Here is a 15,769-nt window from a genome sequence, read left to right as displayed (position 1 = left end):
TTACGTACTACCAATCTTATAGTTATATTTTGCATATAACTTGAAACTTATATGTATAGGAAGAAGCTGTTGAAAATGTTGAGCTTTATAGCATATTTCGAAATCATTGTAACTCAAGAGAAAACAGTTTTTTAACAAATTCGCAAAAATGGTGTTTGTTTTTTTTTCAAATTTCTAGCGGTTTCCGCATAAAACCACAAGTGTCGTTATACTTTTCTATCGATGCTTCAACCAATAATACCTATTGTTTCAACATAACAGATTATTGTGAGACGTGTTACGAGCTATTAGATGCCGTTCAAACGGTTCTTTCTGTTTTTGTTTTATAATTGCTACATGTTTCTATTAAGATGACACTTCGATTGGGTGAATTCATAAAATCTGACGTTCAATTAGTAAGGTGTTTCGGACGGAGCAACGATACGTCTCATTATTGTCACGCGTGTGTCGTCGGACAACTTTTGTACGACCAGTAAAGTGGAACATGGCACGACAGAAAAGCGCGGACCTAAATGAATAAATTAAACTATCCGGACGGTTGTGTATCGTAAGCACAAGTCGTAACACTCAAAGGCCCAGTAATGAGAGTAAATCACGGATTTATAGCCGTCCGTCGGAGATTATACGGTAAACACGTATGCAGTTTATCGTCGGTAACTGCATTCAGCCGTCGCGAAAGCGCGCGCGCGGGCACACACACGCGTGACGCTCATATTTTTCGTCACCTAAATGCCGAAGGGAGACGTTTCAACACCGATATAATATTACCGGCCTATTCACTTTCAGCAACCTTCGCTCTGATGCAACCCCTCCAGTGCCGTAACTAACGAATCCTGCTACAAGTTTCTCAAGAACCGCAAGTTTTTCCTTTGAATAATTTAAGCAAGCGATAATTTAATCAACGTTTCATCTCAATATAACGTTGAATAAAGTTTTAAAATATTGATGACACTTTTTAATCTAATCAAGTATCCTGATATACTTTGGTTATTATTATACCTTTTATTATTCATACCTTTTATTTATACTGCCGATAAAAATTATGAAATTGGAATATGTTGAAACGTATAAGAAAGAAAAATTTTTTACCAATGTATTATAAATTGTAAAGGTTTTTCGTTGTAGCGTATAATCGAAAATTCAGTTCGCGGTAAAAACAATGTAAAATTACGGCATGAAAAATTCTAAGAGCGACGATATTGTTTCTGATGAAGTAAAGTTTGTGGAGTTGCTACCTTGAGAATTACGGCACTGTCTCTGTCAGAGCTCTTCCTATTCCCGACGGCCGTTCGTACACGCCTATAGACTTGGATGCGGCTATAAATTAGGTTTTATGAGGGAGATAAAATGCGCGTTATTATCTAAACGGCGACGCTTTTACAGAGATCGTGGCCCACGCTATTTTTCGTGCACGTAAATGTGTATGTGCATACAGACATTTTCTTATATATATCGTGCATTCGCGCACGGAAAGGCATTCACCCTCGAATACATCGTCTACGACGAACCCTTCGTAATACGCATAGATTGACTGTCAAGTTCAGGGAATGAATAGGAAATTGGATGGAAAGGATGATAGCTCAAGACACGAAATAACATTTATCACGTAATGTTTCAGTATAAATGCAATTTTTTTTAACAAGTCGCATTTATTATAGGTATACCTACATATTTTCTTATTTTTGTCTGCATCAGAAATTAAGCGAATGTAACAAGCGCATGGAAAGTGGAATATTTAAAATTTTTCTATAACAATTTTTAATCTTTGGCAAGCGAGGGATTTATACTTTTTCAACGTACAATCGTGATATAAACATTGATTTTTATGATATAACGTCATAGGTTTGCCTATTGTATGTAAAAGTAGCTTTGCACTTTGTGTATGCTGCTGAATCGTTTGATATTTAAATTGCGAAAAATGTCATGCAATCATGTAGACTATAAATAGCGATGTAGCCAGTTGAATTTGACAGTGATTAATTTTCTCATTAAGATGCCTTTTGAATAAATTAACCGTTTAACGTTTTGTCACGCTGACGTCTCGCTTCGAACGCGCTTCAATGTATCTACACACACGTAAACGCTTCTCTTACCTTCGACTCGTAAATAGCGTTTTTAAATTCTATGCTAACTACGAAACTTGAGATCCTTCTATTTATATCTAAAAATTAAATGTTGCGCTTGGTCGTTTTCCACATGACGTCAGTACGTAATATTTTATAAAAACGACGTATTTGCCGATATTTTATCTTTGCCACTTAAATGCGAAGCCATCGATCGTGCTTTTTATCGATAACAGATTAACGCGAGCGGCACAGACTATAATTTGCATCAATTTTTCACGGCGTCATTTTTCCTAGATGTATTATCGGAGACAGATTACGAGTATCGATGCACGGGAGAAAAATAGAAAACAACCGTCGTGCAATTTATCTCTCCGAAACAACGATCGAAATCGATATGAAGCCGTTACGAGGATGCAAATTAATCTTCGATCGCAGCACCATGAAGGGACGCTGTCTGTTTATGCACCCAGAAAGACGAAACGCGCGACTTACGAACGCGGGACCGACATTCCCTATAATTTATAACAGTGGGTTTCGCAATAAGAGCAGTCAGAAATGACCACCCAGTGGCAGGGTAAAGGATGTTCAGTCATAACATCTGATGAAGCGAAACATTAACGAGGCGATATATCAGCCGGCTCTTATAGACGTAGCGTGGGCGGTATCTTGGACATCACCCAGAAGAACGAGCACGAAATGAAATGTGAAAGAAGTAATTTCTCGGGACTGCCATGTCTGTTCATCGAAGTGGTAAGAGACTCTTTGGCTTATTCACGACTGCCATTAAACTCTTCAAATGATGAAGGACCGCTGAAAGTATGAAATCAATAGTTCTCTGTGAGATAGCCAACGTTGACAAAATGCTGTCTAAATAATATTCTGTGTGTGTTACGCGATGCTTTGCTTCGTAATGCAATGTACACAACGATGTATGCTATTAATATTGTTTCGCAATATCTTGCAAACGATGTCCGATTTTAAACGTAATTGAAATATACATACTATTTTATACATACTGTATACGTATACATACTAACATACATACTGAAATATACTATTTGAAATTTCATCGACGTCTGTAATTAATATTAACACAGCTATTCCAGTGAAACGTCTAAAATTGATTATCGTAAGGTTGAGTAATGCGTTAAACAGTGAGATATAATTCAGAACGTTCCTGATCTATCGTTTAGAGTCTAGACCTAGATTCCTCTTCCGAGAAATATCGTGAGAACGTTTATTTGCTAATGTACTTTCAAGCACATCGGAGTGCGATTTATGTGTTTCGAACGCACATTCCTAAAGTATTAAGGAAAGACCGTAACAGACTACCCGTGAAAACATAATTCACAGATGTTACACGGACGTTTATCAATGCCTAAGAAAAATTCACATCCTCTATTCCATGAAACGAACTACTCAATACTTTACGTCCGTTATATGTCTGTCGGAACCTACCTCATCTATCATGTATAGCTATTCATAAATAATATTACCTTTCGTCGTAGATTGATGCTCAACTACTATACGCGAACTATTAACGAGCATTTGTAGTTATGCGAATTGCATATTTGATTATTAATAATTTCAAAATGTGGATAACTTGAATAGCAAATCTGGAAATGGGACGCTTCAAGTTTTCTTTGGAAGCTATTAATGATTAATGTATTTTCTAGGATTCATGTACCATGAATAAAATAACTCTTTCGTGCCTGATATACTCCATTACAGTTATATTAATAGCCCACGCATTTATCATTTTTCTAGATAATGATTCAAAAAATTTGTTACACTCATTTTTAAGACACCATTTATTCTCTGAGTCAAACAATCGTGTAAGCTTTTATACACTGCATAATATACGAGTGTATTAAAATAGAAAAGTGAAAATAAAATATCATTTATCAAATAAACATTTACATAAAATATCGCACCGAGTGCTATTCGATTCTTCAAAATTTTTTAATGTTTTTTATCAGTTAATCTACACGATGTAAACATAATCGCGATGGAATATCATAAAGGGCAATCGTATTGATAGACTTGGAGAATAACGGGATTCCGTATTAAAAATAAAAAAAGTTTGTTCGTGGCTCCATCATCCACCGCAACGAGCAGTTTCCCTTAAACACGATGCGTTACGAGAATCTAAGGCTTCCTGGGCCTTGATGTATGCTACCTATTTCGCTGACAAAAAGCAAGAAAGCTGTTCTTGAACCGGCAGTATAAATAATCGTGACTTGGCGGGTTAGCGCAATAAGTCCGCGCAGAAAAATACGAGCAGCAGCGGCGGCAGCATTGGGACGAAGCCCATTATTCATTGGCTTAAGCCAGGTTCCGAACAGCTAATGAGGCCGGAATACCGGCATGACCGTGATCATCGTAACCGGTATACCTTTCTTGACAATTGGTGACGTGCAATAAGATCGCGACTGTTGGAAGAATGCAATAAACCTTCTGTGAATGTGTTATACGATATTACAGCTACGCGAAAAAGTGCAGTAATAGCATCGTGCACCAGTTTACCGATATGAAACACGCAACTAGCGATGAAAAATTCTCAACAATTGTTATTTATTACATAAGTTCAATTCAGTAAAATTTACGAGTTTCTAAGGCAAAATGATATTTCCTTAGTTTCAACTAACTAAGATAATTTAACAACAAATTGCGAATGATTAAAGTATAATCTGGCAAATAAATAATATAAATAATCTCATTAGATATAGTGTAACATATTGTTATGTCGTACTGTTAATGTTTTGTTTTTTTAGTGCTGCTTTCTATGTCCTTACTTTATATCTCGATGCTATAACTATTGCAACTTTATGACTTTTCGATTGGTAAAATGGCAATTTGAAATTGAAATTTTTAATAATACTCAAAAATTCGTGCTTCTTAATAATCCTCAACAATAATATTTCATTATAATTTCGTACTTTATTTTATATAGATAGATATATCTACCGTTTTTCATTGAATCGAAGAATTTAAATCGAGTACCTATATTATATTGATATATCGACATGTAATTTGCATATGAATGGTATTCATTTTTTGTTATCCTTATTTCGATTTTCTTTTCACTTATAGCTATTTTAAATGTTTCATATTTAGTTGAATGATATTTGAGCAAACAACATTTTAGTTGCGTTATGAATATCATTAATTTTATATATAGGTATTATTGTTGCGAAGAGATTCTAAACAAATCAACCATCCGATTAACTGCAATACGTACAGCTTAAACTGAATAATCTAATCTATGATTTATGTGGTTCGAGGTTAATGAGAATTGTAATCTAGTATAATCTCAAATGACTTTGCTATCGATTCAGAATATGTAATATATACTATAAGCATACGAGTTCATGATCACATCTGTTATACAAGTATTGCAAGAAACGTTGCTGTTGAAATAACGTAGAATTCCAATATAATATCGCAAATGTAATGCTGAGTTACATTCGAAAGAAACAACAGTAGATCAATCACGAAACGAATGCTTGAATGATTGTACTATCGTAAAAACAAGCCAATTTGTTCAATTCGATCAAAGTCTATAGACTCTCTGTATGTATCTAATACTTATAAACGATTATAATTAACATATTAAAATTTATTTTTCAGTCTTTATTTCTGTCATCGATTATTAATATAGATTCATTAGATTAAAAGATTCGCTATTTTTTAAAAGAGTTACACTCTGTAGAAACACTTTCTGACTGCGATCTGCAGTACTTTAATTTACTTTACTTTACTTCCTATACTTTACTTTAATTCCTTGTACTTTAATTCCTATAACTAATTTCTACAATCAAAATAAACATTATAAAAAAATCATAAGGAGATATTTGTACTTTTTCATGAAAATATTTTGTATGTTATTTATTATATGCTGTCACGTCGTGGTTTATAAATACGTATTTTACGCGTGTATACACCAAATTTTGTGAACAACTGTGTACGTAATAATTCGTATTATGTATGTAATAATAAATGTGTGCATGTATTTCGCTGGCCATTTAGGTAGAGCAGAATATGGGATTCTGAAAATGAAAGCGACATCTCGGTAAAAATTTAACGGCTGACAGCATGGATTATATAGCGTGCTTAGCGAACGGCCAATAAAGGAAGACAATAAATCCTTCGAGAAAGATATGAGCAAGCATGACAGCGGCACTGTGTCGAGGCCCATTATTCATTGGCTTAAGCCGGACTCGAAGCAGCTAATGAGGTCGGCATACCGGCGTGTTCGCGGTGATCATAGCCGATGGACAGGCATAATAATCCGGCAGAGATTGCCGATCGGCGAAACGTCCGTCGGCGTGGCACGGTAGCCACAGATGGAACTTCGATATGGTCGTTGAGTGCGTGTCGAGACCGAGCGAGAAACCATTCCTGGAAGTAGTTAACTACGTTGTCGCGTCCTGACGCGTGTACCGATTCGTGTACGTTCTACCAGTTAAGGTCTCGGTACGCGCTTTTCATCTATCGACGTTCGATCACAGCCGCACGTCTACATATACGTCCGTCCAATTTCCTGATTCTTTTTGTCATCGTTGCGATAATTTTTAATTGTGTTGCTCACGTCGTTTACTTGCACGTACATATTTGGATCATGTTACATATGTGGAAAAAGCATTGTAATTTTTTCGTTTCCCAACTGTTATTGTTAAAAGATTAAACAGTTATCTATGGACCGTCATTTAGATTATAATTTTCTATACGTATATATTGGTTTTACTCGTACAATTATGTCGTAGTATATATGCATATAAACTTTTGTTTACAACTAACGAAAGTGTATCTGACGATGAAGATGATTGGCAACAATCGCGAAAATAAACCTTAATTACATACTAGTATTCCTTAATTACTAAGTATTATTAGTGCATCTTTTCATGCAATCTATCTATTGATTATGGAAATGATACAGACGTATTTTCGAAATTGGTCAAAAATAAGATCAAAGCATTTATAAGCAGAACAAATTCGATAATTTACTAAAGCATAAATCACATTAATCTATTACAAAAATCTACTAACTTTGTGTTGCAAAACTTTCATATTTTATAGGATATTTCAACATAAAAAGCGAATGTCTTTTATACAATTAGATACTATCTTGAAACAATTGATAAATATTGGAATTTTCTTAGAATTTGACTCAACTAGATAATATGAAGCAATACACGAATGAGTGGTCTAGAAAGTTACACTAAAGAGTGTAACGAACTTTGTTTATAGTTGTCAAAAAACAGTACAAGTAAATAAGTGTAGCTTGCAGCAAGTTTTCCTTCATGAGATATAGGTACAAAAGATTTAAAAATGTTAATATTTGCGTATATTACAAAAATATACTAGATATCTAAGTGCAGACAAACTAAGGTACATAATAATAATTTTATGCATGATCTTTTTTATTTGTTCACGAGTGCAACAGATGTACTACATTTTTTGTCGATAGCGCAGGCCTTTAGCTGTATGAATACAGGTGTGGTCAAGGACATATTATAAAATGGGTATGTAGGTAATTTTACGTTCTTGCGCAAGTTTCTAGAGAGCAAACCAGTTCGTATAAAACTGCCGGAACCAATTGCAATCTTTGAGGCAAGCTCCGATTAATTTCGATGAAACTAGTCAGTATACCATAATTGCGATACAAAAGAAACTATTGGAATTGGCGGTAATAACACGGTAGATAGGGACATCGTCAATTTGCATGGTTAACTAAATGCAGTAATCAATCGTTGTTCACTTTCTTTTTCTCTAGTCGGATCAACGATAAAAATCCACATTTCGATGATTATAGCTTCTTGGACTGGAAGGTGGCGTAATGAAATAAATAATGAAGTAACGCAACAACTTTACTCAATCCATCGTTATGATTGTAATTTCGACCAATCGCGGGGAGACGTAATCGCGAGGAGAGACGTCAACGGGGGTCGTAAATCCCCGTTACGATTATAACAATCGACACCACGAATTGATCGATCCCCTGATTTCCGTTGAGATAATAGGGGTGATTGAGTGTGTATAACACTGTGATTCACAGAATTATAAATTATATATTTCCAACACTTAGATTACACTGACGTAGAGGAACACATAGTCAACAACTTGTCGCACGAAGATGCGATAGATATGTACGCTAGAGCAGGGCTCTTATAATGGAAATTAATGTATTAATGGACTTAGCACTATAATATATTTAGGAGAGAAGATGTATGTTCGACAACACCGAGAACCGACAAAGATTTGCGTGAAGTATGCGACTCTCGCGCTATGTGTAGACTGCCGCGTTAGACGGTAGGTTTTAGACTGATTATCGCTCCTTTTTTCATACGGAAGAAAAGTTCGGTGTGGGTGTGCCCCTGTGCCTAAAGAACGCGGATTCGTTGTTCCCAATTTCGTTAGGAAAAGTGAGGGTAACGAACCGAGATGTCGATTGGTCATGACCTGCATTACTGCTCGAAGGGATGAGTAGGGAGTCTCCTACCATCGTGGTGGATAGATGACTGTGTGCGTGAGAAAATCTAGCTTGTTTTATTACAGGGCTATTCAGATTTTCCTCATGGGCGCATACCCGCTTTCTCCGTGTTTTAAGTGCGACTAATAAACCCAAGGACCTCTCTAAAAACCCAGATGTGCGTCGAACATACTTTTAGGCTTAAGACATTCTTCAGGATAAACAGATTGACGACACATGGCGAAACAATACAGGAAAGTGAAAGTTATGGTGGGCCCTTAGGTTTATTGAGGGTCGAAGTGACGTTACGCAGGTCGGTTGTTGTCCGGTCGCGCGGGCTGGCGTGCAGATGTTTTAGGCGGCGTAACATCCTCCCCCCGTTGAGAGGGCACCGATCAAATTCTGGCTGTGGAGTCAGGTGTGTCGTTGGTGACCTCCTTCGTTCCGTGTGGACGTTCGGCCTCGTCTGGATCTGGGTGGATGGGTAAGGGGACCAGTCTTTTGACACCGCGGTCCAGGATGCTTGTTGCCGTCTGCACGGTAGCGGTCCGGATGATTCCGTCGGCTCCTGGATGGACCTTGATTACGCGGCCCAAAGGCCACTGCATAGAGGGCACGTTATCCTCCCTGAGGAGTACTACGGTGCCTTCACGAATGCTATGTTTGCCCTTGTCCCATCTGTTGCGGCGGGTTAGCTCATTTAGGTATTCTCGATACCATCTGCTCCAGAAGTGCTGCTTAATCTGGTGAATGCGCTGCCAAGTGGATAGCCGGCCTGATGGAATTGCCCTGAAATCACGCTCCCGTAAACTGGTTAGTGTGTCACCGATCAGAAAATGTCCGGGAGTGAGGACAGGAGGATCTTTCGGATCGGATGAGATGGGAGTCAGTGGGCGTGAATTGAGAATGGCCTCAATTTCTATCACGAGGGTGTTGAGGTGCTCAAAGGTCAGGAGTTCCGTGCCGACCACGCGGATGAGATGGCGTTTGAACGCTTTAACCGCGGCTTCCCATAGACCGCCAAAATGTGGTGAGTTCGGGGGATTAAAACGCCATTGTATTTGTCGGTCGGCGAGAAAAGTCTGTACCCTATCCTGGTGGTCGTCGGACTGCAATAGCGTCCGGAGTTCTTGCAGTTCCCGGTTAGCCCCAACGAAATTGGTGCCGTTGTCGGTGAGGATCGTTGCGCAGTATCCTCGCCGCGAGATGAAACGGCGCAGCGCGGCCAAGAAGGCGTCAGTGGTTAGGTCGCTGACTAACTCTATGTGGACCGCCTTTGTCGCCAGACAGACGAATATGGCGGCGTACGTCTTGATTTTACGTCGGTTGCGGTCCCTCCTCTCCTTGATGTAGAATGGGCCGCAGTAGTCGATTCCGACGTTCGTGAACGGCCGCGATTCGGTAATACGCGCCTCTGGCAAATCACCCATCAAGTATTCCACTGGTGGAGGGTTGGCTCTGCAGCAGCGGACGCACCTTCTGAGAGTGCGCCATACCTGGCTACGGCCGTCGATTGGCCAATAGCGCAGTCTCACCGCGTATAGTGTAGCTTGTGTCCCCGTGTGATGATTGTTCCGGTGCTCTTGCTCTATAATTAGCTCTGTCACCGGGGACTTTGGTAGGATGATCGGGTGTTTTTGGCTGAAGGGTATGGCGGAGTTGGCTAGTCGTCCTCCTACCCGGAGTAGCCCATCTTCGTCGAGGAAGGGGTTTAATGGCTGTAGTTTCCCTCCAACGTCCTCGCTTCGATTTTTCTGGAGGATCCGAATTTCAGGCGCGAAATGACTGGATTGGACGATTTTTATGAGTCGGTTGTGCGCTGCAGTCAGTTCGTCTGTGGTGAGATGGGCAGATCGGTGTTGCTTATGTCTCCATCTAAGACACCGGGCGACGATTCTTATTAGTCTTGGCCAAGACGAATAACGATGGAGGAGTGCGTTATCGTTAATAGTCGTCTTCAGACAGATCGTCTTCTTTTGCTCCGGGAGGTCGACTACCGGTGTCGGATTCCAGACTGGCCAATAGTTTTCGCTTTGCAGGAGCCACCTTGGCCCGTTTTTCCAAATGGACGGACATAGGAATTCCTTGGGCGTCTGGCCTCGGGAGATGAGATCCGCTGGATTATCGTCGGTAGGCACATGACGCCAGTCGGAGATATTGGTCTTGGTTTGTATCTCAGCGACTCGATTCGCCACAAATGTCTTCAAGGTGTGCGGCGAAGACCTGATCCAATGGAGCACGATGGTGGAGTCAGTCCAGTATACTATCCTCGATATCTTGGTCGTCAGGGCCTGTCGGATTGACGAAATCAAGGACGTCAGAAGAAGTGCCCCGCTTAATTCGAGACGTGGTATGGAGAGCGATTTGAGCGGCGCTACCTTCGACCGCGCCGTGAGGAGTCGATTCCAAATATTGTTCTTTCGGTCCGTCGTCCGCACGTAGACGCACGCCCCATATGCCCTTTCGCTAGCGTCACAGAATCCGTGTAGCTCAATTTTCGTTGCGGATTCTATGATGGTCTTCCGAGGGAACCTTGCCGCATTTAACAACGGCAATTGGGTGTGGTATTTGATCCATTCGGTGTGTACGTCTGTCGGAAGGGATTCGTCCCAATCTACCTTCAATGTCCAGACCTTTTGCATAATCATTTTTGCTCGAACGATTACCGGCGAGAGCAATCCTAATGGATCATAGATTTGTGCGATGACGGAGCTGATTGCTCGCTTTGTGACTCGGGAGGTGTCACTGTTCGTCTTGACTGAATATAGTATGGCATCGTCGGCTGAATCCCAAAAGACGCCGAGTGTTTTTAACGTAGATGACTCACCGAGATGCAATTTCTGGTTGGTGTCTTCCTCAGGTAGCCCTCGTAGCAGATCCAGATCGTTTGATGCCCATTTGCGGATGTTTAGACCGGCTAGCTTAAGTAAGTTCGTGAGATCATTCCTGACTGATAAGGCTTCGTCCTTCGTATCGGCTCCGGTCAACGCATCGTCGACATAGAAGTCTCGCCGTAGGATCTGCGCTGCTCTCGGAAATCGAGGTCCCTCGTCTTCTGCCAGCTGTTTGAGACACCGGATGGCCAGATACGGGGCTGCGGATAGACCGAACGTTACGGTGTTGAGTCGGTAGGTTTCGATCTCTCCGTTGTCGGCACGCCACAGAATCTTTTGATAAGGACGATCTTCTGGACGTAGGATGAATTGACGGTACATTTTTTCGATGTCGCCGGTAAGGACATATTGAAATGACCGGAATCTCAATAGGATGTGTCTCAGGTCTTCCTGTAATTTCGGGCCCGTATGAAGGGCGTCGTTTAGAGACACTCCCGTGGTACTTGAAGCTGAGCCGTCGAACACAACTCGGAGCTTGGTGGTGTCGCTCGATTCCTTGATCACGCCGTGATGTGGTAAATAATATCCGTGGTCGGTGGCGTGATCCGTGTTGATCTTCGTCATATGACCCAAGTCTAAATATTCTTGGATCACAGCACTGTACGCGGTTTCATATTGTTTGTCGCGTTGGAATCGACGATGAAGAGAGGCGAGCCTGCTCATTGCAGCGGCCTTCGATGACCCTAGTGAGGAAAGCTTTTCGTTGAATGGTAGAGCAACGATGTATCTGCCTTCCTTGGTTCGTCGGACATGGTTTCGGAAATGTTCTTCACATAGTCGTTCAGATTCCGAAAGATGCGTAGTGGCCGGTCCCTCGTCGATCTCCCAAAACCGTGCGAGGTCCTCTTGCAGAGCCGTGGTAGTTGCGTGGAACGTATTTATCGCGGTTTGGGACGCTGGACTCCCCCCGATTACCCAGCCGAACCGTGTTTTTTGTAGACGTAGTTCAGGTTCGTCTGGTTGCGTCAGGTTGACCTGCCCGATGCACAGCGACGCAAATGTTGATCCGGTGCTAAGTAAGACATCGATCGGGGCTGGGCAATGGAATTGTGGATCGGCTAGTTGAATATTTCTGGGTAATCCCAGACTCGAGGGGTCGATGGGCTCGCTTGGTGTGAAGGTCGATATGGCGGGGATAATAAGAAATCTCAAAGTTCTCTTATACTTGCCGTCCGTCGACGTGATTGTGGCCGTGGTGTATCGTTTTGCCGTGGTGCTCAAATTGTCGAGGGCTCCGATCTGGATCGCACATCTCCCTTGTTTTATACCGAGGGAATTCGCGAGCTTGTCCGTCATGAAGTTCATGCTCGACCCAGTGTCGAGTAAGGCTCGGGCTCGGATTGGTTGTCCCTGTTTGTTCAAAACCTTGATCTGTGCTGTGGCCAACAGATCATGATGCAGAGGGGTATGGGGAGATGTGTTTGCTAGTCCGATCCCCCTTGCTGTCGTAGTCTCAGACAGTCAGTTGTGCCCCGGTTGGGACTTGGACGAGAAGGTTGGGGTGGTGTTCTGGATCCGGGCTGAGTGTGACTCGTACGAGGCATGCTCTTTCGTCCCTCTTGGAGACGAAGATGTCCGTCTCCGTGAAGTGTCGGATGTTCGCCTCGACTTGTGGGACGACCGCGACTTCGAAGATCCAGATGGTGATTGTCCGGTGGGGGCTCGCTTGTGTGACGAACGACTGCCCGACGACCGACCGCTCGGTGCGCGACTGCCCGACGACCGACCGCTCGGTGCGCGACTGCCCGACGACCGACCGCTCGATGAGCGACTGTCCGACGACCGACTGCTCGGCGACCAACCGCTTGCCGATCGCCCGCTCGACGATCGACCGCTCGAAGATCGACCGCTCGACGACCGTGAGTCTACCTGGGTTTGTTCGCGGTGGAGATAAGTATGATGTAGGTGACCGCAGATACGACACGAACCCGATGTACACTGTGTCAGCGAATGTCCTCTGCCTAGGCAATTGATACATAACGATGCCTTCTTCACGATCTGAAAACGTTTGGTCGCTGATTTGGCCTTGAAGACTTTGCAGTGTCTGATCTCGTGAGGCCCGTTGCAGGTCGGACACACCACCGTTCTGATGGTTGTAGCAAGGGTTCGCCCATGCGGTATGGTGGTCCGCTGACGGTGGTGTTTGTGGGCTGACCCTTTTGATTCCTTTTCTTTAGAGAGGAATTGAGTCCCGTTCGCCCGTGTTTTGAGAAAGTCTATCAGATGCTGATAGGATGGCACCTGTTGGCGGGGCAGTGTGCGTTGCCATTTACGCAGGCTGGACGAGGGCAATTTCGACGCGATCAATTCGATCATCGCCATGTTCGATGTGACGGGCTGTTTTAGGTGTTCGAGCGCTTTTAGATTTACGCTGAGGGTTTCCAACAAATCCTCTAGGGCTTCTGGGGTTTCCTTTTTGATTTCCGGATAGTTGCGCATCAAATTCCAATGGCGCATGCAGATTTGGAGGGGGCAATTGAACTTGTCCTTCAGTGTGTCAAGCGCGATGGAATAGTTGGCCTCTGTGAGTTCTAATGACTGGATACTCTGTGCGGCCCGTCCAGTTATAGATGAGCGTAGATGCTGGAACTTTTGGACATTCGTCAAACTTTCGTTACGGTCCACTATGGATGAGAACGTGTCGTAGAAATAGGTCCAGTTCTCGAGGGCGCCGTCGAATTGGGGCACGCGGACCTCTGGAACGGTGGTTGGCTCTGGTTTCCGGCGTGTCTCACCTATGTTTGTAGTCGACGGGGTTGTTGCTGAGATTTGCTCAAAGAGCCCTAGGAACCGCACGTCAAGCTCCCGATGCTCTTGCGATAACGAATCTACACGCGCATCTTCCCCCTCATCTAACACATCTAACTCGTATTGAACCTCGAGTATCCTCTTCCAAAGTTCATCGAACGAGCTGCGGCAAGATGTTAGGACGAGTCTGTTTGCCTTCCCAGACGCTTCGTATTCATCGAGTTCGCGTCTTATGGCTGCTAGTCCACGGGCTAGGGCGCCTCGTCTACGCCGTAACGTGCTGATTGGTTCAGCCTGGGCCATATTTTATTTTAATGATATGAACGATCTTACCTTGATCAAATGGACGTTGATCTGGGATTCGGTTGATGATCGTTACGATGCGGCGTGGGTTCGTGTAGATGCTGAGCGACGGAGGTGCTTCTCTCCGATGGCGGTTCCCTTGATCAGCTGACTAAGTGGTTGGAACTTGGATTTCACGCGACACTGTATAGTCACTGGTCAGTGCACTTTTTGGCGACACGAAATCCGGCTCGAAGGACCATGTAATTTCGACCAATCGCGGGGAGACGTAATCGCGAGGAGAGACGTCAACGGGGGTCGTAAATCCCCGTTACGATTATAACAATCGACACCACGAATTGATCGATCCCCTGATTTCCGTTGAGATAATAGGGGTGATTGAGTGTGTATAACACTGTGATTCACAGAATTATAAATTATATATTTCCAACACTTAGATTACACTGACGTAGAGGAACACATAGTCAACAACTTGTCGCACGAAGATGCGATAGATATGTACGCTAGAGCAGGGCTCTTATAATGGAAATTAATGTATTAATGGACTTAGCACTATAATATATTTAGGAGAGAAGATGTATGTTCGACAACACCGAGAACCGACAAAGATTTGCGTGAAGTATGCGACTCTCGCGCTATGTGTAGACTGCCGCGTTAGACGGTAGGTTTTAGACTGATTATCGCTCCTTTTTTTTCATACGGAAGAAAAGTTCGGTGTGGGTGTGCCCCTGTGCCTAAAGAACGCGGATTCGTTGTTCCCAATTTCGTTAGGAAAAGTGAGGGTAACGAACCGAGATGTCGATTGGTCATGACCTGCATTACTGCTCGAAGGGATGAGTAGGGAGTCTCCTACCATCGTGGTGGATAGATGACTGTGTGCGTGAGAAAATCTAGCTTGTTTTATTACAGGGCTATTCAGATTTTCCTCATGGGCGCATACCCGCTTTCTCCGTGTTTTAAGTGCGACTAATAAACCCAAGGACCTCTCTAAAAACCCAGATGTGCGTCGAACATACTTTTAGGCTTAAGACATTCTTCAGGATAAACAGATTGACGACACATGGCGAAACAATACAGGAAAGTGAAAGTTATGGTGGGCCCTTAGGTTTATTGAGGGTCGAAGTGACGTTACGCAGGTCGGTTGTTGTCCGGTCGCGCGGGCTGGCGTGCAGATGTTTTAGGCGGCGTAACAATGATGTTATCTACACTTTTCCACGTAGCTCGTAAAAGTTCGTTGACTGAAATCTTTGACAAGCGATGTTTGAATCCATATGTATATGTCTAAA

At 42.7% G+C, this 15,769-nt stretch overlaps 2 protein-coding genes across 2 annotated transcripts; both read right to left on the bottom strand.

Moving 5' to 3' along the window:
- Positions 1 to 8,933: 8,933 nt before the first annotated feature.
- Positions 8,934 to 12,737, bottom strand: LOC143305193 (uncharacterized). The gene has a single exon (XM_076628121.1). It carries the CDS (start codon positions 12,735 to 12,737, stop codon positions 8,934 to 8,936), a length of 3,804 nt encoding a protein of 1,267 aa, XP_076484236.1.
- A 156-nt stretch (positions 12,738 to 12,893) lies between these two features.
- On the bottom strand, positions 12,894 to 14,483 carry LOC143302452 (uncharacterized). The gene has a single exon (XM_076617161.1). It carries the CDS (start codon positions 14,481 to 14,483, stop codon positions 12,894 to 12,896), a length of 1,590 nt encoding a protein of 529 aa, XP_076473276.1.
- Positions 14,484 to 15,769: the final 1,286 nt, after the last annotated feature.

The sequence above is a fragment of the Bombus vancouverensis genome, chromosome 3 (assembly GCF_051014615.1).
Source record: "Bombus vancouverensis nearcticus chromosome 3, iyBomVanc1_principal, whole genome shotgun sequence".
NCBI classification, from domain to species: domain Eukaryota; kingdom Metazoa; phylum Arthropoda; class Insecta; order Hymenoptera; family Apidae; genus Bombus; species Bombus vancouverensis.
The sequence above is the reverse complement of the archived record's forward strand: the minus strand, read 5'-3'. Positions and strand labels throughout refer to the sequence as shown.